The sequence below is a fragment of the Danio aesculapii genome, chromosome 10 (assembly GCF_903798145.1).
Source record: "Danio aesculapii chromosome 10, fDanAes4.1, whole genome shotgun sequence".
NCBI lineage: Eukaryota > Metazoa > Chordata > Actinopteri > Cypriniformes > Danionidae > Danio > Danio aesculapii.
The window spans coordinates 14,666,172-14,693,926 of NC_079444.1; the positions used below are offsets into that span (position 1 = coordinate 14,666,172).

The 27,755-nt window shown below is 36.0% G+C and overlaps 1 protein-coding gene across 1 annotated transcript in view; it reads left to right on the plus strand.

Annotated features, from left to right (window-relative positions):
• Positions 1-3,608: 3,608 nt before the first annotated feature.
• Positions 3,609-27,755, plus strand: part of ddx4 (DEAD (Asp-Glu-Ala-Asp) box polypeptide 4) — a 37,072-nt gene continuing 12,925 nt past the window's right edge. The window contains exons 1-23 of the mRNA XM_056466933.1: positions 3,609-3,632; positions 3,953-3,983; positions 9,842-9,874; positions 10,488-10,538; positions 10,679-10,732; positions 14,353-14,403; positions 14,657-14,683; positions 14,764-14,838; positions 14,978-15,016; positions 15,084-15,110; positions 15,190-15,240; positions 15,402-15,443; positions 16,626-16,661; positions 16,786-16,830; positions 17,267-17,409; positions 17,962-18,114; positions 18,267-18,421; positions 19,625-19,754; positions 19,856-20,022; positions 20,201-20,346; positions 20,999-21,098; positions 21,183-21,453; positions 26,132-26,239. Coding sequence (XP_056322908.1) covers positions 3,609-3,632; positions 3,953-3,983; positions 9,842-9,874; positions 10,488-10,538; positions 10,679-10,732; positions 14,353-14,403; positions 14,657-14,683; positions 14,764-14,838; positions 14,978-15,016; positions 15,084-15,110; positions 15,190-15,240; positions 15,402-15,443; positions 16,626-16,661; positions 16,786-16,830; positions 17,267-17,409; positions 17,962-18,114; positions 18,267-18,421; positions 19,625-19,754; positions 19,856-20,022; positions 20,201-20,346; positions 20,999-21,098; positions 21,183-21,453; positions 26,132-26,239 — 1,959 coding nt within the window. The remainder of the gene's footprint in view (positions 3,633-3,952; positions 3,984-9,841; positions 9,875-10,487; positions 10,539-10,678; positions 10,733-14,352; positions 14,404-14,656; positions 14,684-14,763; positions 14,839-14,977; positions 15,017-15,083; positions 15,111-15,189; positions 15,241-15,401; positions 15,444-16,625; positions 16,662-16,785; positions 16,831-17,266; positions 17,410-17,961; positions 18,115-18,266; positions 18,422-19,624; positions 19,755-19,855; positions 20,023-20,200; positions 20,347-20,998; positions 21,099-21,182; positions 21,454-26,131; positions 26,240-27,755) is intronic.

The window sequence follows — 27,755 nt, forward strand, 5'->3', positions numbered from 1 at the left end:
CTGCCTCAGCAGAGCTCAAAACAATGAAAAAGACCATTCTTACCGTGGTTATCAGCAGTCCAACCCGATGTCCTCTGGAAATCACTAAAGGTGCATCAAAACACAGACAGAATCAAAAACAATCAAAAACAGAGTCTTTGCCAAAGCTGTAATCACATTGAACTCACGCATGGACTGATCAGTCACATACCCACACTCACTGACCTCCCTTCTTCCATACTAGTGTAATATTCATTCATTTATTTTCTATTTGGTTTAGTATTAATCAGGGGTCGCCACAGCAGAATTAACCACCAACTTATCCAGCATATGCAGCGAATGCCCTTCCAGCCGCAACCCAACACTGGGAAACACCCATACACTCTTGCATTCACACACATACACTACGGCCAATTTAGCTTGTTCAATTCACCTATACATGTGTTTGGATTGAGGGAGAAAGCGAAGCACCCGGAGGAAACCCAAGCGAACACGGGAAAAACATGCAACCTCCACATAAAAATGACAGCTAACCCAGCTGGGCCTCAAACCAGCAACTTTCTTGCTGTGAGGCGATCATGCTACCCACTGTGCCACCGTGATGCCCCACTAGTGTAATATATCAGTGTTAATTCTCAGTGCTATTCTTGTGCAATATTTGTTTTTTACCCCTCATGCAGGGGTAATTTTATTTGTTTGTTTAAACCTTGTTAACCTTTTTATTGTTTTAAGCATAAGAAAATAAACATTAACATAAACAGAACAAACTTTAGGAAAAAAAAGTACAAAGGCCATTTTACAATACACAAACAGTCGGACACAACATAATCCAATATCATCCAGAAAGTGTAGGAGAAAAAAAATGGAATTAAATATATTTAAAAAAAATTATTTACAGAGAAATGTGTAGGCTCCACAACTCGACATTTGACAAACCAATCCCAGCTATAATGAGTTAGAAGTCAGCATTACTGATATAAAACAGATTTGGGTTCCAGATTTTATAAAATCTGTTTAGTTTGTTTGCCATCCCATATCGCATTTCTTCCATGCGCAACACATAACTTAAGCTCCTAATCCAGGTTTCAAAGACAGTCACGTGATCTGACTTTCAATTTTGTAAAAATTATTTTCTTTGCTAATATTATACACAAAGATACTGCCTGTGTTATATATTTATCTTCTATATGAGGTGTCTCCAAAAACGCCCAATTTTGGCTCTGGTGACAGATCAATCCTGTAAACTTCAGATACAAAATTAAAAACGTTCTGCCAAAATGAACACATTTCATGGCATGACCAGAATGAGTGAGTCAGTGTACCTTCAAAGTTTTTACATTTATTGCACAATAAGGATACATTTTGGAATTATTGGGGATTATCTAATAATAATTAATAAAAAAGAGACAGAACCTTTTTCTATTGGGTTGTGTTTTGTTATAAGTGTCTGGTGTACGGTTATATTTTCAAAACCAGGATAATTTTTTCTAGTAAAATCCCTTATTTGTAAATATTTAAAAAAAAAAACACAGAGCATTGAAGATCATATTTTGATTTTCACTGACTAAATGAGCCAAATTCATTATCAACATTTAAATCTTTTATCTGTACTAATCCTTTTTCTTTCCTATGTGAAAATCTTTTGGTTTGAGTTCCAGAAATAAAGGCAGGATTTGAACTTATTAGGCAGTCCAAATAAGTATTTGGGAGACCGAGAAATAGTTTAATCTGTTTCCATATCTTAATTAAATTGTTTATCACAAAATTTTCATTATAAATTTTTGATTCAGTTTGTTTAAACTTTGTTTCAGTTCTTTGTGAGTTGGAGATGCAATGGTAAAATATGCCTTTTCATATACACTTAAAATACATGAAATGGATCATTTATTATTTAAAAGAATTTCTTGATTTAGTTACTAACTTAATATTTGCATTGCACCATTCATTGGGAACTTATGTGTTGCATATAGATTTTTGCAGTGGATGTCTTTACTCAGATCTCATGGTCACAAACTTGGTAGTCTGATCAACAGTCATTTAGAAAGGACAAACATCTTGCATTTAACAACAGTTATGTTTTGCCACCAAACAGTGTTTTTTATTATGTAAGCATAAGAGTATTGTGAATACAGTCACATCTCAAGGTTGATATACATGGTTACCACACAATTATAAAAATTATTACCAAAAAAATTGTATTACACATAAAGTATATTTTGGCTGAAATGTATTTTATAACTTTTTTTTATCAGGGCGACATGGTGGCGCAGTAGGTAGCACGATCATCTCACAGCAAGAAGGTCACTAGTTTGAGCCCCGGCTGGGTCAGTTGTCATTTCTGTGTGGAGTTTGCATGTTCCCCCCGTGTTGGCGTGGGTTTCCTCCAGGTGCTTCGGTTTCCCCCACAATCCAAACACATGCGTTATAGGTGCCGGAAGGGTGCCCGCTGCGTAAAACATATGTGGGATAAATTGGCGGTTTATTCTGCTGTAGCGACACCTGATAAATAAAGGGACTAAGCCGAAAATGAATGAATGAATAAACTTTTTTTATCAAACATGTTTTGTATCATTATATAAAATATTTTATTTATACTTTAAAGATGAGCTAATTTGTGATGTCTAACCATCTTTAATAATTACGGTTTATAATGATTCTATAATTGATTTTATAATTAATTATTAGGGGGATGTTTAGTGTACCAACCATTCAGACAAGTGAAAATACAAATAAATCCAATTGCTCCCTAAAATTGAACTGGTAATTGTATCAGTATACTGAGAGTTTTTTAAATATTGTACTGATAGTTTTATTATACCTTTTTTGCCTGAAGAATATTTAAATCAACAAAATCCTCGTTAAACGCTAAAAGTCCTCATTGAGATCGGTTCACTTGTTCATTTTGATGTAGAGATGACCAGAAGAGTCGTGACTCGAGATAATTGATTAAGGCCAATGAGGTTTCAAATCACACAAAGGATTCAAACGGGTCTGTAAATCATTCGCTTGACTCATTAAAAAAAGAATCTGTTGCGAATCGGACGTTACATCTATTTTCCCGCCCACGAGCAAAACGATGACGTCATAGCTAGCCATCTTTCTTTCTCTCGCGAGGCTCTTCACGTGCGTCACGCCACACCTGCAACCGGCTGTTCAAAAAAAAAAGTAGGCTATAACTTTATAACCTACACTGATATTGTTTAATTCTTCGATATTTCAGTATTACTAGTTAAATACACGTTTGAAGAGAAGCATTGACGTGTTGGTGCAAAACAGTTAACGTTATGCGATAATTGACAATGCTAGTCCAATTAACATAAGTCATCTCTGAGTAACTTTTCCTTAATTAATTAATATCGTTTAAACTAATGTATATTGTATTGACATTAAAAATAATATTTTGCTGGAAATCGTCGCATTTTACGTTAGTTGTCGTTTGAAACCGTTTGAATATAACGTTAACTAGTTACTAGAACTGACCGACTTCGAATTTAACGTGAAACCTAGATAAGTTAAGCGGTAATTCTGATGAAGCATGTTTGTTGTCTGTAACTTAACTTAGTGTGTTGTTTTCTGACACTGATAATGTTAAATATTTTACCCTCAGATCTCGCCTAAATCTACCCAAAATGGATGACTGGGAAGAAGATCAGGTAAGGCCGAGCACGCTTTACTAGCATCAAGCAGACGGGGTTTAACAGTAAGCCACGTGGGGTTTTATGCATGTTAAGAGTTGTATTGGGAGCACAAGTCGTACTTGTTTTATCCGAACACATTAAATGTATCTTATATTACGGTTTGTCTAAAGTAAACGAATCACAATTGCAGTTATGTTAATTTATAATATAGTTTGGGGAATAGTAATTCTTTTAAATTAGTTACATGGTTGTAAGTTAACTCAAACCGAATAACTTCTAGCAGGATTCAAAGCTATTTCCAGTATAATAATGTTAACTTATTTACAATTTTACAGAGTCCCGTTGTGTCTAGCAGCTCAGGATTTGGTATGTTCTTTTTAACATCCCTAGATCAACTAATTATACAAGTTTTCAGTTCACGGAAATTGCTTAATATTTTTTTTTAAATAATTTGAGCAATAACTTAAGTTCACCTCCAAAATAAATCTATTTACTCACCATTAAGTGGTTCCAGACCTATTGAGTTTTTTAAAATTCTGTTTAACACTAAATATATTTTGAAGAAAGCTGAAAACCTGTGACTTCTATAGTAGGAAAAACAAATACTATAAAAGTCAGTGATTACTGGTTTCCAGCTTTCTGTAAAATGTCTATTAAATAATTTTTTTTAAGTTGTAAAAAATCTTAATGAGTTTGAAATAGGCTACTCTATATAATTTGATTTGAAACTTTGGAGTTTTGTGTGCTAAAGTTATAAAATATGGGACTCACCAACTTTCATAATGGGAAAAGAAAAGTGAATGGGTCTCAAAATATATACCTTTGTGTTCAACAGAAGAAAAACTTGTAGGTTTTTGAAAAATGGTGTGTAAATGAGTTTCTTTGCTATCCCTTTAACATTTTGCTGTTTTGGTTTGTACACTTGCAAATTTTATGCCATATGTTCAGTCTAAAAGCCATCAACAAACTTTTTAATAATTTTAAGGGTATTTAATAGGGGTGTAATGGTACATGTATTCGTCCTGAATCTTCACGGTATTTGGTTCATGTACTCCGATGAATACAGTCAATCCGGATGTGTTTGTCATTTTTAGTAGGAGAAAATGTAAATAAGCTACCTGATTTGGTTTGAAATTTGAGTGTGTGCTGAAGTAAAAAAAAAAATGCTTGTTGCTGGGACTCATCAACTTCCATAATGGGAAAAGAAAATTACTTTGAAAAGGAATGGGTTTCAAAATAAATAATTTTGTTATTAATAGAAGAAAAACTTGTAGGTTTTTGAATAAGGGTGAGTAAATAATGTTATATTTTGCTGCTATCCCTTTAACTTTTGCTGTTTTGGTTTGCACACTTGCAAATTTTATGGCACATATTGTCTAAAGGCAATCAACAAACTAAATACTTTGAAAGCATAACATTTTATTTGTAACGTACAAAGCGAGTTAAAGCAGAAAAAAATTCCTGAAAACGTTAACAAAGTAAAAACCAGTAGATTATCAGTGTGGTTCAGTGCCAATGATTGCACATCCTGACATTCTCACTGCAGGGTTTTATTTTGTGGCTGAATCGAAATTAGACACCCCGTGCTCATTAAACTTTTTGATATCTCTACATTAAGAACTACTGTTAAAGTATGAAATCTTCAATGGGTGCAGTATCATACATTACCACTAGATGACCAAATCACTCACACCATGCATATCCGTATCCTTTTATCGTCAAAAGTGGAGCCTGGTGGTCATCTGGTGGTAATGTTAGGTACTGTCCAAACAGATAACAATTTCAGATTTTGTATGTTTTTCTAGCAGCTTTAGATTAAAACTGCCTTTTATAAAGTAAATGTTTTATAACTGTTATACAGTGCTCAGCATAGAGTACACCCTATTATGAAAATGAATATTAATTTCTCAGTGAATATAGGCAATGTATTTTGGTGCATTTAAACAAAACAGATTTATTAAACGGATACATTTATTAAAATATTTTAGTCACCAAACATATTTACAAATTCAAAAATAATCAAATTAATTTCAAGCAAAACACTGAAAAAAAAATTTTTTTTGCTTGACTTTTCCTCTTTAAAATTTGTATTTAATATTTTTCTGTAACATAAATTTTGGTGTGCTAGTTTTTGGACCGTTATCGTAAGTTTTGTTAGATAAGCTCCAGATTTGGCTTCAGTACTGACTAATCTTATGTATATGCACAAATATAATATTAGGTAGCTTTCTATTAGATGAGTTTAAAAGAGATTTTTAAGGGGTGTACTTGTATATGCTGAGCACTGTATATATTTTCATAAATTGTCCTGATTGATCTTTTATGACTTTGACTTCAGCAATGATCTGAAATGGTTCTGATGTAAAACTAACAAGATCTGTAAATCATAACACCATTACATTTAAGATTTAAAATGAATTACGATTTAAAAATTAGCTTGAGATAGATTTTCACATTTTTCTATGTGTTTGGCTGTTCAGAGTCAGAATTTTTCCTGGCTCAGCTGAGTGAAGGGTTTTTTATTTATTTTAGTTTTTGCTATCGTAATCTGATTTTATTAATCATATCAGTAAAGGTGGAAAATCCGATTCAACAGTTTACACAGGTGTTGATTACACTGAATATACCTGAATTTAACACTGTATTCTAAATATACCTGAATCTGAGACCACGGCTGTTTAGTAGGGGTGTAATGGTACATGTATTCGTCCCGAATCTTCACAGTATTTGGTTCATGTACTCCGATGAATAGTCAATGCACGTCAAGTCACTGCAGACACTAAAACAGTGCAACAAGTTAAAAGCTATTCTCAAAGAACGCATATTTGCATAAAAAAAAAAAAAAAACAAGGTGCAGTACTACCCACCTTGCGATGCTTTCCCCGGCTCAGAGTTCTTATTGGTCCACTGCTGTGGAGCTGACATTGAGTGCTGCTGTGTATACAAGTTGAATCTTGACAGTAAAGCTGCAGATCTCGATTATTTTAATATTTCATTAATCTACCACTAATCTTTTTTTTTTTTTCTACCAGTCCCAAAAGCTTTTTCCATTTTCTTTGAAGATATTGTGCTCTATATTCTGACTAAACAATGGCTATTTTTTATTCCAAATAACATGACTGCAATAACTAGAGGATGAAATAAAACAAGCTGCATATTGCTTAATTAAAATTAATGTAATGAGCATAGCAAATAAATACATAAAATAAGCACATTTTTGTAAAGTTTTCTTGCATTGTCAGCCATTTTAAAAATGTAATATCAAGAAAGATTAGATTTAAGAATAAAGTTAGATGAGAAATTTAGTAGATAACTACAATATGCCAAATAAATACAATCGGAAACTTAAGATTGTGGTTAAGTTGACTAGAAAATGAATGTATTTAAATAGTCTCCTCCCACATTTAATTTTAAAATAGCCGTTAAAAATCTGAATTAATTTTTTTACTGGAACTTAAAGGATGATCCTGCTCTACTTTATGCAACAAGTTATCAATGTGTTAATTCATTTTTAAAATGCTGCACTTTAAAGTCTGTTGTACACATGTAAAATGATAAAGATTTTCTAACGTTACATTATATCTTAATGTTAGTGTTAAGCCTTACCCTCAACACCGCGGAAGGAAAAAACCTTTGTTACATTAGACTAATGTTAGTGTTAGCCTTAACGCTATACTGCAAGAAGGAAAAGATAAGATAATTTCTGATGTTTTTCCTTGCTAGCTTCCTTTTTTCCATCATTCTCCTTTTCTCCTTGCTTTGAGACCATGACTTCTAGCGGCCATCAAACAAACTTCTGGTGTACCGATCCAACAGGTTATATCGGAAGGGTTATACAAACAGAAAAAGATGCATTACATGGCTATTTTTAAACAAAATGATGATTACATTATCTTCCCTACTTAATGTGGCATCTAAAAATGCAATATTCAGGTGAGGTGCTGCAGAAGACTCAACTCATGCAAGTCCATCAGCCGCATTTACATAGAAAATAATGGAAATGGAAGACGTCAATCTCGTGCACATGCAAATCAGAGTCCTTTATCTATACAGGCGTACAAGACTGAGCAGTTGTTGTCCAGTGCATTCACTGTTATAGAGAGACAGTGCTAGCATTTACATGAAAAGATTTCAGTTTTGAAGCCTGGTAAATCTATACACAATTACTGTTCTGTTGTTTGAAGGTAAGGCTCAATTATAAATTATTTCTTTTGTTTTGTGCTTTTGCATCACAAGTAGCTTTTAATTTCTGTAACTGATTGTATCAACACTTATGCCTATTAAAAATAAACAGAAAATGCAAGCACTGGGATTTGTTATAATTCCTGTTGTACTGTATCCGTATCGAACCGTCACACTAAAACCAAGGCACATACTAAACTGCAACCTTTGTGTACTGTTACACACCCTGTATGCATGCATTTATGTATGCATGGATACAAGCATATGGAAATAACCATGACCGTCCAAGTTAAAAGCCTTTTCACATTGTTAGTATATTAAAAACACCACTGGGTGGCATGCAGGTTTAAATGAACTCCAGATGCACTTGTATGTTGTCAAACAAAAAAAGTGGTTACATTTATTATTGTCAAATGTGGTGCTTTTGATTTCTTTTACTTGCAGGTCTAGGCTCAAATGGTTCTGATGGAGGATTCAAGAGCTTTTCTACAGGTTCACTCATAGATTCTGTCTATCCAATCCACTGCCTGGAGACAATTTAGTTCTATAATGCAGTGGACGTTCTTTTAAAAGAACGTCCAAGCATTAGTGAGAGTATCTCATCTATATCAACTCTGTTTATGATTAAACCGCAAAACTAAAATTGTGTGTGACAAGGGCGCTGGAATGCTTGTAGTAAAGTCAGCTCAGCAGTCAGTTTTAAAATGAGCTACTTAACACTGCAAATGTGAACACACAACTCCACATACAATATTTGTCTGCAAGTAAACTGACTTGTGTAGTGCTACAGCCTCTGCCACCTAACAGCCTGCCTTTCCAGTTGCATTAGACTATCAAAACTAAAATAAAAAAAATGCACAAATAATAATCAGAATCTAGAAAAAAAGGTTTATTTGCCCTGTTCACACCGGGTATTAAGATTTACTTTTGTTGATCTAATCACAAGTGTTTGTTAACAGGCTGTGAAACATTGAGCTTGTCTACTTTTGATTACTTCTACAATTATTTGACGGCATTTAAGACGGTGGTATGATATAATTGTGAGTTTTATAACATACCACCGAGAATTAAAGATAACAGGTTCTGATGTTGTCTTGAAGCTCAACACGCATACATCTGTCTAAATAAAAGTGGAATTGTCATTACAATTTATCAACTAGACAAAATTAAAACTAATATTAAAGTTTGGAATTAAACATTAAAAAACGTTCATGGTCTGTTTACAGCACAGTTTGCAGCATTATGCTTATCCTCTTATATTTAATAAACTTTTTAACAATGAAAAGCTGTTAAAAATGAATATTTCCCATCTGGAATTTTTTTTTTTCAATAGTAAAGTATGCATTGCGCTCCTGTGTTTTTGGTGCATTGATCTTATAAACAAAATAACTCAAGGTCTTGATCTGCACTTTGTTAAGTAATTGCTTTTTATATTTCTTTATTTCACATTGTTTGGAGATAAACCCAAAACATTTCGGCTTAACACCTTCCTCAGTGTGCACACTGTAAAGTGTAATCAAACCTAAAATCGTTACCACAGAACATTAATTAAAAACTAACACAGCACTTTTAAGAACTGTTCCACCCCCTTCTTGTGGGCGGAAAAAAAAATCTAATTATGCTTTAAACAAACCAGTAAATTAACATTTCTCAAACACAAACTGAAAAGGTATTAGCATCAACTCTGCCTAAACGAGTTAGAAAATATTGACTTTTATATGAATAATTGTTATATATAATATTTTTTATACTAATACATTGAACAAGGCCCAAATAAAAAGGTGCATTACATTTCTAATGTATGCAGGTTTATATATTATAAATGACAATTACTTCTGCTGTGATGTACAGTTTTGTTCATGCATCTCACCACTAGGAGTTACCAATGAGGGAGACGATATGCAGCACAAGTTTGGGGAGCACTGATGTGATTTACAGAATGATCTCTTTGTTGATATGGAACCATTTATAGCAACACAGTTTAGCCTGTGTTTGATAAACACTGCAAGAATTTAAACACTTTTTTTTTTCTTTGTTTTTAGGAGGTACTGGAAATGACAAGTCAAACAGTGAAGGTTTGTTTGCATTTTTTCTCCATTTTATGTAGTTTGTTGCAGGATAACAGACAGACCACAACAAAAATGACTGAACGTGAGATTGTGGTCAATGTTATTATATAACTTTAACTTATTATAATTTGTTGTACTATTACAAAGTGTTTATGCAGTGAGTTTGACTATTAAACCACAAGTAATTCATGTCTAGCTCATGAACGTATAAGCCAGTATTGTTGTGGGCTTTAGGTTTGTGTGGCAATCAAAATGCAAAATAAGATCATCAAAGTCTGGTCCATAAAGTTACAAGACATGCACAGGAGTGCATAATGACACTGGATATACTGACCCAGCCTTTCTTTTAGATTTAGTTTGTGGTGACAAGATGAATGCAAATGCATCAATGTCTAATTTGGCCTTTATCGAGGCAGAGGACAACAGGGTCTACAAGTTCACATTTTTAAGCTTATTTAAAAAAAAAAAATTCAGGGAATGCCATGTCACTGTAATCCCCAATCTGATTGTTGTATCTGTTCCCCCCCCTCCCCTTTTGTTTTGTCTTGTAGCCTCTGTCATTAAAAGTGCTTAAGTATGCAGCATACAGATCTGAACATGTCAAATGTCATGTTTGCAGGTACTGAAGGTGGCTCGTGGAAAATGACTGGTGATTCATTCAGGGGCAGAGGTAATAAGGGGAGGAGTCTTTGAAATTAAAATTACAATGTTTAGCTAGTTCACATTGTTATTCTTAATGTGATAGGTAAATTTGTATTTTGCCGATTTGCATAGTGAAGGCTTTAGTCTTACATGGCATGTTTTCAATAGGCAGGGGAGGATCACGAGGAGGCAGAGGAGGCTTCAGCAATTCTTTTAAATCAGGTGAAATTATATGTATGCTTGATTTAAAGCTGTCAGTCTAATCTGCTATAAAATACTGTTTTTAATTGATTTTAATCCAAACGATCAGCTTCGTAACAGCAAAAAAAAAAATTGTAACGCTCATCAGCAATAGTGGAGCAAGGGTGTAACAATACGCTAATGCCATAGTTCGGTTACAATTAACAATTAACATTTTTATATCTATTATTATCCACAGTGTGCAGCTTTTGTCACTGCAGTGTATCTTAATGGGCTTCTGAAAGAACATTTCAAGTACACTACTAGTACATTGATATTAGTATACTTACTAAATATAGTATACTTATACTTGACTTTTACTTAAGAATACTTTTTCTTAAGGGTGTTTTTACTTGCCAAGATCAGTCTTGTTACTATGACAGCCAAGTTGGGTCAAAGCTAGGAATGCTCCGATTAGGATTTTTACAGCCGATACAGAGTACTGATTCCTTGTCATGGTGATCGGCTGATACTGAGTTCTCATTCTAATGCTTCACGCTTTATAATGGATTAAGCACATTTTCCCTCCAAGTATGAACCATAAGAGAAGATCTTTTCTTACCTAAGAGAATAAATCAAGTATGCTGCATATAATACCCTAAACATGTCTCTTATAACCATTTAGATGTGAATGTGTCATGGCCAGCCTTACAGAAAATAATTCATCCGTTCATTTTGCTCTGGCTTAGTCCCTTATTTATCAGGGGTTACCACAGCGGAATGAACTGCCACAGAAAATATCACACAGATATAAGTATTATGAAAAATTACAATGCAATTTGGAAACATTGCAAATGATGAGAACAATTCAACATGTCTTAATCAAGAAAAAGTTTGGAGCGCACATTTGATGCACAAGAAGTAAAATGCACTCCTATATATCTAATGCTCCTTTACTAAAAGGAAAGAGGCCTATAAACTACTGTTTATACCAGTGAGGGTATTACAAGAATTTATATTATTAACTGTTAAAAAGTAAATGGTTTTATTTTTCTAATTATTTCAGCCAGCTTTTAGTGAACTTGCAATATTGTCAACACAGAATTTTCAGTTGTTATATGTAAAAAGGCCTAAATGCATGCAGGACCGTTCAAATATTTTGCTCTAACTATTGACAGCAGATCACTTATGATGAGAGAGATAAGGGGATTTGCACTCGCGATATCTTTACTGCTCTTCATTTAACCGAAGAATTGTAATACTATTACAGTGCCTCTCGCAATCTATACTCTTGCTCATTCACTCTCGTCGCCATGATTTCTGAGTATTTTAACTCCTTTTTGGGGATCACGGGGGCTGCACTTGCAACAAAGAGAGCCGAGCATCACTTGCGCGAGTCGCGCCAATAAACCGTAAACAAGTCGCACTGCTTCTGTATGTATTTTAGCTGCTGTCAATGTGACGCGAACACATTAATGCCCCCCCCCCCCCCCCCCCACACATCATTTACCTGTGGTGTAACTACTGTACGCTATGCATAATATACAGAAGTGCATGTGTGTCTTCGGTCCTGTCAGATGTGGCGCGCACTCTCATTCCCATACAGCAGAGAGTGTCTGTGAACGCCACCATGCGCAATTTAGAGAGCAGAAATGTGTAATCCATGTAAAGCAAAAATCGCATGCCGTTGTGTTAATAAGATTACAAACGGCTATTTAGCTTGTTTATTAAAGGGCATGTATGGTAAAAAAAATCTACTTTTCAAGCTGTTTGGACAGACATATGTGTAGGTATAGTGTATAGACCGTCATATTGGGGTGATAAACACCCAGACTTTTTTTTTTTTTTTTAACAATTTAACAACAAAAACAGTAGACCAATTGGAGTGGTTTTTAGATCGACCGCAACTTGACGTAGGAGTGCAGTACCCCCTCCCACCAATATTGATTGACAGGCGCGCATGACCATATCCTCAGTTTGTTGATTCACGTCCGCCATTTTCAGCGTGAGTCAAAGCGATATCACTAAAGGAACACCCTTGCTCTATTTTTAGATGTAAAGCTCATTGGGCTCAACATAAAATCAACATTCACCACATGATTGCTCTAATCGGAATTATTGTTTGTAACTTAGTTTGTTTGTAGGTAGGTTTGCAAATGTGTACTTTTCATTGCGTCTACCTTAAACTTCAGTCGTTTGCATTACTTGTGGTCACAGAAGCTCCCTGTCATCTTAACTAGGTGCAGCTGGAAAGTGCTAGCGCATTGCCTCACGTGTGCATCCCTCCATTGGAAATAAAATAACGAACTTTCCTGCAGGTCGCACACCAGAAACGCCACTCAGCATCACGCCACTCAGCATCACGCCACGCAGCGCCATGCATTTCAGAATTCTAAATATAGGTTTTTATCAGGGTACACACAATGGCGCTTAGAGTTGGCGGCTGTCTGTGGTGCCCAGCCATGATTTGGGACACTTCATATTTCTGCCGCGCCACAGAGCACCATCTGAATAGTTTCAATTTTAATAACATCCCAATGTGCGTGTCTGAGTGTGCTGTGTTGTGGCTCTGGTGACTCATAGTTAATTCAGTGTGCGTGATTATTAGTCTCGGTGTACAAGCTCGGAACTTTAAACTAGCACACAGTTGGCTGTAAAACTATACAAAGACACAAATGGTTTTGTACTCTCTGCTTGGTCTGTGTCTGACTGAAAGCTGGTCCTCTCACTCATGTTGCTTCTCTCTGTCGGCCTGTCTGTTGCTAAACACAGAGCGGGGGAGCTCTTGGCTCTGCCCCCTTATGTTTAGCGGGAAGTTGAAACAAATTTTCATGTGAAGCAACACGATTAAAACGCCTGCCTGTGTACACACCCCTAAAATTACACTAACACATTTTAATAAAACAATCTGAATCGTGTTTTGAACTGAACCTAAACTGGAAACACTTAGAAGAACCATAATATTAATATTAAATCTAAAAAAGGGGTAAACTATGTGCCCTTTAAAAGAAGTTGTGATCTGGTGCTATATAGGCTATAAAATACAATTAGCTTTACTTCTGGGGGGCGGGGAAAGTCGTTGGGAAGGCAGGGTGCCCCCCTAATATTATGCTAGGGGAAACACTGGCATTTCTACACAAGATCGTATTTGACGGAAGCTTACCAATATAGCACGCTAGCGCTCTCTGAGAGATGACGGGAGTTTATTTGCTGAGTCTCTTCTATAACCGAGGAGAATCAGCGAGTTACTAATACATCACTGTTTTATCTGTTTCCTGAAACATGAGCAAAAGTTTAAGTCATAGTGTCACGATTGGTGTACATGTAGAGAAATGAAAAGGTTGTACCAGAACTGTTGTTTACACATGCTTTCAAATGTTTTCAGCTCACAGAATTAAATATGTGATCATAATAGAAGCAGTTTTCAAGCCTTGCTTGTTGTACTTTGTCATTATTGACAAATTTGCAGAACTTGAGAAAGTTGTTTCTATGACTGCAAGTTGAGTAACTAAGTGTTCTTTGTTTCAGAAAATTATGAGAATGGCAACGATGGAGGAGGTAATGTTTTTCAATTAATATAATTGTTTTGACTCTTGGATTGTATTGTTACAGTATTGATTCTTGCACATTTGTTGCAGGTTGGAAAGGAGGTGAAAGTCGAGGAAGAGGTCGTGGTGGTTTCCGTGGTGGTTTTCGCAGTGGTTCCCGTGATGGTTGGTGCTAGAAGAGATTAATATTAGTTGTTCAAGAAACTTGCATAAAACTATGTGAAGGGTGTGATATCGTAGGCAGTGGTGAAATGTGTAGTAGTAGTGCCACAAAAGACTACCTTGGACCAATCATAGTTGTTGCTTTGTGTAAATTTCAGTTTGTTTGATTTTTATTTGTTAATTTTTCTATATGTTAATGATGAACCTGTGCAAATGTACAAATTTCTACATAACATTTTTTTTTTTCTTCATCCAGAAAATGATGAAAATGGAAATGAGGATGGTAAGACCAAGAATTCTTGTTTGTTTTTGCAATTTAAAAAAAAAAAAAATATTATTGACCACCCCTTCTGTTTGTTACAGGTTGGAAAGGGAGTGAAAGCCAAGGAAGAGGTCGAGGTGGTTTCCGGGGTGGTTTTCATGGAGGTTTTTGTGATGGTCTGTTAATTTAATTTTCAGTTGTAATTTGAAAGAAAATGGCAAAAAGATCAAGGAAAATTGATATTTGGTGGTCAATTATGTAGTTTAGTTCTAGTAATTACATTGGAAAATTTAATCTTAATATTTTTGTCTTAAGGTGGTAATGAAGACACTGGGAGAAGAGGCTTTGGAAGAGGTAAGGTTCTTTGTATAAAAAAAATATTGTACACTTATTTACCAACAACTTTTTTTTTATCTTCCAGAAAATAATGAAAACGGGAACTATGAGGGTAAAAAGAAAACAAACAGAAAAAGCATGATTTCCACTTTTGCATTTCCTTGTTTAAATCACCCTATCTGTTTGAAAAGGAGAAGGCAGAGGAAGAGGTCGTGGTGGTTTCCGGGGTGGTTTTCGTGATGGTGAGTAGATTAATTGTAATTTAGGGGAAAAACATGACATGACATTAAATTACAACAGCTATGCTGGAAGCCTAGGACCTACACTTTGCATGTTGTACCGCAGCTGCATTTGACCAATTACAAACAAATAGACATTTCAATAAAGTTGTCTTGTTCTTAAGGTGGTGATGATGAGAGTGGAAAAAGAGGCTTTGGAAGAGGAGGTGATTTTAATATATTATTGTTTTTTTTTAACCTGAATTTATCAAGTAGCACTTGATTTAGGGACGCACCGATATGGATTTTTTGGCTGATATTGATAGCCGATATCTCAAGATTTCGAGGCTGATATACTAAAGCTGATAAATATAAATATTTCAAATGTTATATTTTTATACAGTGAACAACTGATTTTATTTTAAAAACTTAAGTTAAACTGATCTTATGAGCTGAATAGCCTGCTCAAAGCAAAAAAGCTATCATTGCAAATTTGCAAGGTGATTATATAGACCTATATTCATGATTTTATAGCATGCCAAAAAAATGTCTTTTCTTCGCATAGCAAATTAACATGCAATTTGACTTGTATATAACAAAATAGGACTTGTTTAATAAATATTTTAAGTGAAATGAAAATTTAGGAACTAAGGACTGAAACCAGCTCAAATTTTCTTGAATAAAACATGTTGCAGTATTGTACAAATGTACAGTTATGTAATGTCTGAAAAGGCGTTTTGAGAGGTGTTTTGACAGTTCAGAGCCACCGTACAAGCGAAAAGCTAAATACAGAATATTATTTTGGCAAATGCGGCATAAGTTCATCCTATTTGGCGTTTTACATTATTTTTTGAACGCACGTAGCTAGCTGCTGCTTGTCAATCAGACAACGCTTCTATGTTCGTTCTTGCTGTCAATTGCAAGAAAAATAATCGATAAAGTTTGATAAACCGCTGTGAGTTTGAAACTAACTGAAGGCACTGTGACGAATAGTCAGATTTGTCCTCAAGTCAGATTTTGGTAATAGCCATCACGATCACTTGTTAAATTATTATAAATATGCCAATCAATTGTTTTGTATTGATTTGTATTGTTTACACACGTAATCTTTTTCCCGAGGTGATTCAAACATATCTAAAATAAGACATGGTTACTGAGTTATTAACGCCCAGCAATGTGAGGTAAGCTCCATTTTATAGTGCACTGGTCAAGACTGAACAAGTTCCACCCACACATGCTCGAGGCAGGCAGTTCTGTATAATTATGTAATTTATCGGCTTAAAAATATCGGGCTAATTATGACATCGGACCGATAACCTTAAAAATAGCATTTATCGGCCCATAACGATATGGTCACCGATATATCGTGCATGCCTAAAAATAATCTATTTCTTTTGACTACTGTGCAGGTTTTAGAGGCCGGAATGAGGAAGTGTTTTCCAAGGGTAATTTACTGCGTTTATAGTAAATGGTCTAAACTGTTAACTTATTATTATTATTATTATTATTATTATTATTATTATTATTATTATTATTTAATCCATTCTATTGTTGTTTTCGTGTTTTTAGTCACAACTGCAGACAAGTTGGATCAAGAAGCAACTGAAAATATAGGTGGGGAATATTTTATACATAAAGTAATCATGATGTTAAAATTGATATAAGAAATTGGGGATGAAGTGGAATTGATAAACAAATTGTCTCCTAAATGTTAATTGCTCAATTCTTCACACAATGGGTGTTTTTCAGAGCTTTTGGAGCAGACTTGCAAAATATTAGGTGCAGTTCAAGGACTGAATTAAAACCAGACATTTTAATCATGGTGTTAGAGTCTCTTTTGCTTTTGAATGACTGATATCAGAGAGGAGGGGAGAGGTGTAGTTTGAAGTGATAGATTTTCATCTGATGGAATATTGCTATCAGTAAATTGAATGGCCTTTTTTGACCATTAGATCGAGTGCATTTTATGTATATGAATCTAACTTGCAAATTGTTCAATCTGTGTTATACATTCAAAATGATGTGACTTATTTATTAATTTTTTTCCCAGGACCCAAGGTTGTCTATGTGCCCCCTCCTCCTCCAGAAGAGGAGAGCTCTATATTCTCCCATTATGCAACGGGCATTAATTTTGACAAATATGATGATATTCTTGTGGACGTGAGTGGTAGCAATCCTCCAAAAGCTATTATGGTAAGTTAATGCATATCTTTTTTTAACACTTTAATTTTGATTACAAATTGTTGAATCCAAGCAGTTTGCGTGTTCCAGTCATATTGGCGTTGTGATGTGGTGAAAGTAGGTTATGTGGGTAGAATTCATCTACTGTTTTTATGAACATTAAATAGTTACATTTTAAAACCATGAGAGCATTTCAACATTTTAATAGTCATAATTGGTGATAACATTCCCAATGTTAAGTTTCTAAATGCATTGTCTTTGTGTGTGTGTGCTTTTCAGAGATCATCATTTGCTCTACGCTGATGTTTTTATTCCTTTTATAACCTTCACAGAACCATTTTTGCATTTATCTATAAAACATGATTTGGAATTAAGTGTAATTTAATAAGAAATATTTAATACAACCACTTAAGTGCTTGTAACCTGTCATAACATGAAGCACCACTAGATGGAGTTTACAAGTTAACTGAGCAAGGAACGTTGTACAATTGCATATAACAGCTAAAAATACTACGGAATCAAACTTTTTAAAAATTTTTATTTATTTATTTTTTCCCCTTTTAGACTTTTGAGGAAGCAGGACTTTGTGATTCACTTAGCAAAAATGTATCAAAGTCTGGATATGTGAAGCCTACACCTGTTCAGAAACATGGCATCCCCATCATTTCAGCTGGAAGGGATCTAATGGCTTGTGCTCAGACTGGATCAGGAAAAACGGCAGGAACAACCTCTTATGACTGTTCTTTTAATTGCGTTTGATTTATACGATTTTTTTTGTAACTTTTAAATATTTGTGAGATGCTCTGGTTTATAATTGGTGGAAATTTGTTCATATGATGATTGTTTGCTCACTCTGTGACATCACTCAGGCGGCCTTCCTGCTGCCCATCCTACAGCGACTTATGACTGACGGTGTGGCAGCCAGCAAGTTCAGTGAGGTACAGGAGCCTGAGGTCATAATCGTGGCTCCCACCAGAGAACTCATCAATCAGATCTATCTGGAAGCCAGGAAGTTTGCATATGGGTACACTTTACACTACTTTGATTTATTTATTTATTTTGTTTTTTAATTTATTTGTTATTTCCCTTTTCATTTTTGCAAAAAGCTGGTCTGATGTTTTGTGGCCTTTGTATGTCCGATGTAGAGTCAAGCCTCTTTTGTTGTACTAAAGTACCTTTTTGGATGTTCACGTTTGCAAGATTTTTTAGGCCTTTACAACATTTAAAAAAAGAATGCGCTGTTAAACGGTCTTTTTTTTTTTGTCTTTTTTTTTTTTTCTAAGTGTCGGTGTTTATTTACTTAAACTGCATGTTTATTTGGGTGCAGCTGGGAGATTAAACTAATTCAAATAGACCTGTACTAACTGCACTGGAGTGTTAGTTTGAATTTAATCAAACCAAGCCTGCCAAGTGTGAACAGCCTTAACTTTTTGTGATTAGTTGTTTGATTCTTCACTGATTGGTTCTCCTTCACATTGATTGATCTAAACACTTGTGCTGATGTCTCTCGTATCTGATGCACTGCTTGTTGTTAAATTTTATGATGCTAAAGTATTCTAACATTTGATCTAGGCCTGTCACGATATCTATTTCTTGTTGTACACTAAAGTATATTGCGACAAACAATATTGTCATTTTACAACCATTTTATGCTGCTCATTATATAATTCCAGAATGACAATCTAAAAGCATCATAATGCAAGTACAATCTGCCAAGAAATACATTTTATTCTTATGAATATTTCATTTAATTAGTCTTTTAGTATTTTAACAATTTCATAATCGGGCATTGGAATCAAAATGTGAAAATGTGTATTCTAAACAAATAGTAATAAATATTTATAAGGTAAAAAGTCACAGGCTGCGATTTTATCTTTTCAGTTGTCAGACACCCACATGAAAATATACTTTAATAATTTAAAGTAATACGACTGGTAGGGTATCCGCTGTGTAAAACGTGCTGGATAAGTTGGCGGTTCATTCTGGCATCCCAAGATTAATAAAGGGACTAAGCCGAAAAATAAAATGAATGAATTTATAGTAAATAGTATGTTTTTTTTTTTGTTTTTTTTAAACCATATTGACACTAACGCCTCCAATAGAGAGAGAGGCTGCGCAAACAGCTAAAATGTTGCTAAAATTTATGATTTATTAAAAGTTTTGTGCGATAAGTTGATGTATTGATTATTGTGACAGAACTAATTTTGATCTTTAATCTGTGTTGTAGGACCTGTGTACGTCCTGTTGTGGTTTATGGAGGTATAAATACTGGATATACTATCCGAGAGGTGTTAAAGGGCTGCAATGTTTTGTGTGCTACTCCTGGAAGATTGCATGATCTCATTGGTCGTGGAAAGGTTACCTTTTTAATTGATTAACCTTGTTCTAAGCATTTTGAAATTGCCATACAGTGATGTAGTTTTACAGTTGCAACTGCTTTGTTGCTTGTTTCTATCAGGTTGGCCTGTGTAAAGTGCGCTATCTAGTTCTGGATGAAGCAGACAGAATGCTGGACATGGGTTTTGAGCCAGAAATGCGCAAACTGGTGGCGTCTCCTGGTATGCCTTCAAAAGAAGAAAGACAAACCCTCATGTTCAGTGCCACCTACCCTGAGGATATTCAAAGGTTTGACTGATCCTGTCTTCCAGTTTCTGGTTCTTAAAAATGCTCTTTAAATGTAGTTGTTTATTTAATTAAAATGATTTTTTCCTCAACCTTATGAAATCTGAAACTGTCTGGATTAAAAGGCCTTTTCACTATGGCTTCAGTGGGAGTGATGTATGTTTCATGTGTTGCATGATAGAATGGCTGCTGACTTTCTTAAAGTGGACTATATTTTCCTTGCTGTCGGTGTGGTGGGTGGAGCATGCAGTGATGTGGAGCAAACCATTGTTCAGGTGGACCAGTACTCAAAGAGAGACCAGCTGCTTGAATTGCTCAGAGCAACAGGTGAGTTTACATGGGGAAATTATTCATCTTGTTAAATGCGTTCATTTTAAGTTGGCCTTAAGCCATTTATAAGAAATGGATGAATGTTTAAGTTTACAGAAAACTCTCTTTAACCATTTTCGAATTTTGGTTATGGCAGTTTTGTTTAGTCTAATTCTCAGGTCTGTTAATCTGCACTTGTTTACTGTAACCTTCTGCCTAAAGAAAGCATTATTTTATTGCTTGTTGCTTTTAAAAAAGGGCTCACCAGTCTTGGTCCTGGAGGGTCGGTGTGTCTGCAGAATTTAGCTCCAACTTGCCTGTCAGCACACCTGTCTGAAAGTTTTAAATATCTTGTTCAGGTGTTTGATTAGGGTTGGAGCTATACTCTGCTAGGAGAATATGGTGTTTTAGTCATGTATGAATTTATCAATTTCTTTGGATAAATTGTTCCTAACGCCTTTTGTTTTAATGATGATTTAAAGATAAATCAAGTGGTTATAGGGGTTGTTAAAGGGTTAAATGACTTATCATGTGTGAAGATTATGATCTTGAAAAGGCTTTTCTGACTACATGTGAGGTGTTCTATTGCAAAATAGGTTGAGGACATGCATTACTCAATGTTCATAAGTTTGTTTTTTTTTCAATGTAAAAAAATTTATTTTTTCTTTAGGAAATGAACGCACCATGGTTTTTGTTGAAACCAAAAGAAGTGCTGATTTCATAGCAACATTTCTATGTCAAGAGAAGATCTCAACCACAAGCATCCATGGGTAATTTTATTGGTGTTTTTCCCGTTTGTTAGTTACAGATTGTGATTAAAAAAAAAAAAAAAATGAATTTCCTCTTTTGAACAGTGATCGGGAACAGCGAGAGCGAGAGAAAGCTCTCAGTGATTTTCGCCTTGGCCAGTGTCCGGTTCTGGTCGCCACATCTGTCGCTGCTAGAGGCCTGGATATTGAGCAAGTCCAGCATGTTGTGAATTTCGACATGCCCAGCAGCATCGATGAGTATGTCCATCGCATAGGAAGAACTGGACGCTGTGGGAACACCGGTCGGGCCATGTCCTTTTTTAACCCAGAGTCAGACACTCCTCTAGCTCGCTCTCTGGTCAAAGTGCTTTCAGGGGTTTGTACTCATCATTTTGCATCAGACACTTACAGCAGTATACAACACACATGGGTGAAAATAATAAAATATGCACGAAATCAATGATTTTAACCTTTCATTGGGCACTCATTGAAGTTCTCCTTGGAAAAACCCTGGAGTGTTACTGATAGGCATAAAAAAAAAAATGGTAGGACTGTCAAATCAAACTTGAATATTTTCTCAAATTTATTAAAACATAATTTTTTTTTTTGCTGTAAATCAGCACAAGACATGTAACCACCACAGTTTTGTCATTTATGCTACAGTCCAGACAACTCTTAGGCCCCATTTACACACACGTTTTCGTTTTAAAACGCACAAATTTTGCTACGGTTACACCATCAGTCCACACTACATCAGAGTTTTTGAGCAGCTTTTTCCTCAATATTAAGTAGGCTACACAATGTTCAGTCTTGCATCCTCTCCTTGTAAGTTAAAGAGCCCATATTATGGGTTTTTGAAAATGCCCTTCCATGTAGTGTGTAACATAGCTCTAAGTGAAGTGAAATGTCCAGCTAAGGCTTAAATCTGTAAGTGTACAGTGTTTAAAACTATTGATTCATCTATAAAAGAGTCGACTCATAGTGCTTCAAACGAGTCGTCTTGATAACGAGTCATTAGGTGTTTCGCGATGACGCAGCTACGAAACACAAGTAGTTAGGCGCGCAAACCCAGGAGATTTGAAACCTGCGGCCGCGCCCACTAACAGAAAAAAAAGTCTCACACACACACAGAGACACACACAGACACTGGTCGAATGAAGTCACGCTGTGCAGATGGATATTATGGACAGTCTAATCAAAGATGAAACATCAGCAATATAGCCCAGCCTTGAGCAGTTCTGAGTGCTTCTGAAAACTATATGCTTTCAAAGAAGACTTCATCAGTTTGTTAAAGGAAGGATCAGTAAAGACTGATGGATCAGTGCATCATGAATCAGTTTCTACCCCCATTTCACAAGTGTAAGTAAGTGCGATTAAAATTATTGCCTCGTTTACTCTAGCTTGCAAATTATGTATTTAGTTGTGTTTTGTTACTTGTAATTGCGTGTACTGTATCAGGTTAACTGTTTACACACATGCAACGGACAAGTTTCAAAATATTTCAGCTCAATATTGTCTCCTCGTGTGTGTAACGCACGGGTATTCGCGGATATAACTGAGCGCCGCTCCTCTATGGATGCGCCGGCCCTGTGTGTGTGTGTGTGTGTCTGTGTCTCCTCGTGTGTGTAACGCACGTGTATTCGCGCATATAACTGAGCGCCGGCCCTGTGTGTGTGTGTGTGTGTGTGTGTGTGTCTGTGTCTCCTCATGTGTGTAACGCACGGGTATTCGTGGATATAACTGAGCGCCGCTCCTCTATGGACGTGCCGGCCCTGTGTGTGTCTGTGTTTCCTCGTGTGTGTGTGTGTGTGTGTGTGTAACGCACGGGTATTCGCGGATATAACTGAGCGCTGCGCCGCGCCCTCTCTATTCAGCCGCTCCTCTATGGACGCGCCGGCCCTCTGTGTGTGTGTGTCTCCTCGTGTGTGTAACGCACGGGTATTCGCGGATATAACTGAGCGCCGTGCCCTCTCTATTCAGCCGCTCCTCTATGGACGCGCAGGCCCTGTGTGTGTGTGTGTGTGTGTGTGTGTGTGTGTGTGTGTGTGTGTGTGAAAAGAGCAAGAAGACTGTGACCTCCTCGCCAGTTCTTGGACTTTGCTCAATAAAATAGTTAGTCGTCAGTATTTTCTAGTCCATCGTCTGTGTTTACATTCACCCACTGGCAGCCAAAATCCACTATGAAGCGTGTGTGCACTGTGACTACTTTTATATTGTTGATTACGTGCTGGGCATTTCACTCTGTCTGGCGCTGAAGCCTTGTCCGTGTCGACCAATCGCAGCAGGCTGTCATCGGTCCAATCAGCGCAGATTAGCTTCGCGCTGAGGAGGGGGTTGGGAACAAATGAATCGCTGAACGATTCATATGGGAGTCGCTGGGATAATTAGGTAAAAATAAATGCAGATTATAAGACCATCAAAGTGTTTTTTGACCTTGCATGCATATTAGACTGTTGTTGGAGACCCTTACAACCTAAATATGACCCTATTTCATGTATAATATGGGCTCTTTAAGACTTTGCACGTTTGATATGGAAAACAAACTTCCGAGGACATGTAGGGTAAATCTTCAAAGGGAACAGTGTACTTTATAACCTCATTCACATCACCCTGGCTACGTTGTTTCTTAACAATAAAATGAAAACATGATATAAGGAACTGCCTATTTTGATATGAACAACTTAAAACACCAGTAATGTTGAGGCGTCGTGCTTCATATTTGAGTAATCTTCACTTTATGTATATTTAGCCTATAACAAAACGGAGCCTATAATGTTACTGGCTTTCTTTTCATTGAAAATATGAAGCATAACCTCTTTCGCTGAATATCAGTTTTAATAATCAATAATAGCCATTATAAATGTATAACATACAATAAGTTTATACAATATAGGAAATGAAGACATCACGTGATGTGCGTTTTCAGCAAAGTGCTGTGTACAGACAGTTGTCCAGAAACGCCAGTGGACGAGGATCATTTTCATTCTAAAACGCTGTTTTAAAACTAAAATGTATTGGTGTAAACGGGGCCTTAATTGGGAGTTTTCCTACTAATTGTCTAGAATGCTGCTAGATATCATATCTGACTTGTAATAATGTAAATGTAAATATGTTAACTGTCCTTTTAAATACAGCTAAAGACCGAATAAATATATATTGCCCTATAAAGAAATCTCAGAAATAAGTTTTATAATAAAACTACTTTTTATTTACAATGCTTTTTGTTCCCTAAACTCATTGTTACATGTGCAAAAATTAAGTTTGCTTTAGTAAAAAGATGAGTCCATAAGGAGTTTCAAAGAGGAATTGGCACACTCTGGTGGAGAAGTGGCCGCCAGATTGCGCCAGAGTCTGTACATTGCAAGTCTTAATAGTAGGGTTCACACATTTTTTGCTGCAAACCTATTTGAAAGTTATTTTTGACAAACAATGTAGATGTGTTGTGACATTGGCAGCTTGATTCTGAATGGTTGTTTGGTATTTTGCTAAAGTGGTGATACAAATTGATGCACATTTTTGCTTTATTCCTTTTACATGCACATATAGCATTATATTTTAAGAAAGGTTATAAACTTAGGTTAGTGTTATTTGACTTCAGTAAAAAAGGTGATGCTTGATCTGATTAAGTTGCTTGTGCTTGCTTGTGCCTTCATGTGTGCAGTCAACACAGTATTGTTTCATTTAAGAGTTACCTTTTTAGAATAAGTGTATTTAGGAAATTTAAGTTTTCAGCCATATTGACACTTAAAGGGCACATAGTTTACCTCTTTTTTTTAAAGATTTAATATTAATATTATGGTTCTTTTTGAGTGTGCCAGTTTAGGTTCAGTTTAAAACACAATTCTGATTTTTTAATATAATGTGTTAAAAAGTGTCATGTTGGGGGTGTGTCCACAGTTCGCTGATTTATGGGTGTTTTGCTTCACATGTAAATTAGTTTCGGCTTCCCGCCATCGTAACAAGGGGGCAGGGCCATGAGCTCACCCGCTCTGCGTTTGCAACAGAGTCTGACAGGCAGACTGCGAGAACAAGCTGGAGTGAGGTTTAGCATTCAGTCGTACATGTACGACTCTGACACAGACCAAGCAGAGAGTACAAAATCATTTGTGTCTTTGTACAGTTTTACAGCCAACTGTGTGCTAGTTTCAAGTGCCAAGCTTGTACACAAACTAATAACCACGCACACTGAATTAACTTTGACTGAGGCACCTGATGCGCTGCTCGAAGTCGCGACACGGCACACCAGACACTGTAGCGCTGCAGATACATGAAGTGTCCCGAATCGTCGCGCCACGCATTTTTGAATTCTAAACATAGGTTTCTGCAGCGGTCCGCGGCGCCCAGCCGTCGACTTGAGTGTACCCTGATAGAAACCTATGTTTAGAATTTTAAAACGCATGCTAGTTAAGATCACAGGGAGCTTCTGGGATCGTGAGAAATGCAAATGGCTGAAGTATAAGGTAGACTCGAAGTACACATGTTTGCAAACCTACCTAAAGATACAACCAATAATTCAGATTAGAGCGATAATGTGGAGAATATTGCTCTTGTGTTGAGCCCAATGAGCCTTGCATCTAAAAATAGAGCTAGGGTGTTCCTTAAGTGATATCGCTTCGACTCACGCTGAAAATGGCGGAAGTGAATCAACAAACTGAGAATATGATGTCAATCAATATTGGTGGGCGGGGGGACCGCTCTCCTACGTAAAGTTGCGGTCGGTTTGAAAACCGCTCCAATTGGTCCACTGTTTTTTTTTGTTAAATTGAGAAGAAAAAAAAAACACTGGGTGTGCTTATATCACCCCAATATGACAGTCTATACACCATACATGCACATATGGCTGTCCAAACAGCTTGAAAAGTAGATTTTTTTTACCATAGGTGCCCTTTAATAAATTGCAACCAATGTCAATGAAGCTACCATATGCTACAAATCTTGGAAATTGAAAATGTTTTTATCTTTATTGTTAATGTCGTTGGTGGCAAAAGAACTTTATACAGCGCAATGATATTTTTATGACCAGATTCTGTTCTGTCTCTCTATAAACCTCTCAGGCCCAACAAGTAGTTCCAAAATGGCTGGAGGAAGTTGCCTTTAGTGCTCATGGGACAACAGGCTTCAACCCACGTGGGAACGTGTTTGCATCTACTGACTCTCGGAAGGTAAGTCAAAATTTTTAATGTGACTGCCTGAATCCTTGTGCTGAAATACTTGATAAAAAAAAAATATTTCCTTTTCATGTACTCACCTTTAGGCCATTCAGGATGTAGTTATAGAAATTTTTATTCTGTATTTACACACTGATCTAAAAGTGGGCATGTCTAAATCACGCAAGACGCGTATTTACACGTACATAAGACTGAAATGCTGACTTGAATGCTCACAATCTTAGGTGAAATTTATGTCATTTTTAGGGTTTACTTGCACTAGGTACAGTTGCCTTGAACCGTGCCAAAGCGTGATTGTCCCCCGTCCCCTCTCCCCTTCAACCTGCACTCAAATTGCGTTTTTACCTACCAGACCTGAGCACGCTTAAAACATCGATGATGGGACTGTTCAGTTTAACAGGAAGTGAAGCGCTCTCTCAGCAGAGTGGAGATTGCTAAAGTTATATCGTTTTGTATTATTTTTAGTCGTTTGTGATGCGGTCAAACACTTTGCCGAACAGATCCACCACTTTTGACGCTCGTAAATTATAATAAAAGTCCTCATGCTGCAGGTATCGGTCTTTGTCAGTCACGTGCGTTTGTTGTTTGTGACCTCACACCTGGGCCATTTTTGAGGTATCGCTTTCCGAAACAACTTGAGACATATAACGCAAGAGAGATGCATGCCAAAAAAAAGGTTAAGCTGGAGAAGTACAAGAAAATCGAGAGTACACGGGACCGCAATAAACTAAACAAAGATGCCAGAGATGGTCATTTAGACAGACTGTCTTACATTCAGGTTATAGATTCGTTTGAATTCACTGCAAACCAATGGAGTGCGCTGCTGCCTACCCATTGCTGACATGTCATACTCTGTCATCAATGTCTTGATATACGTTGTTTGTTTAAACTCCATTAAACCACAGTAAGTATTTTTAATTATTGCAGTTTTTCGTTTTATTTCATTAGTTACATCTAATATTTACATTAACAAACTATTGGACAGATGTTTGTATCCATAGTATATTACAAATATGAACAATAAATGTAATGAAAGCAACAGAACATGTAAATACTATTATAATTTTATTTAGTCAAATACATCGAGTGCAAAGAGAACAAAAAAACAACATTGAAAATAATACACCCATATATTAAGATATGTTTAACACAAATATAAATATTATGACAAAAGCTGAAAACCTGTAACCATGGACTTCCATTGTATTTGTTGGTTTTTCTACTTTGGAGTCAGTGGTTACAGATTTTCAGCCTTCGTCATATCTTTATAAGTGTAAAGAGAAAAAATAACCTCAAAAGGTTTAGAACCATTTGATGGCAAGTAAATAGTAAGTCACTTTAAATTTGTGGATGAAATATCTATTCAGTTCAAACTACTGATTTAACTTTGAGCAAAAGCACTCGTCTCAGTTCTTTTAAAGGATTATTTAGTTCAAGTAATAACTGCTTACCTTGTGTTTGGTTTTGATTTACCAGTTTTATTATGAAGAACAGTAAATGAGTTAAGAAC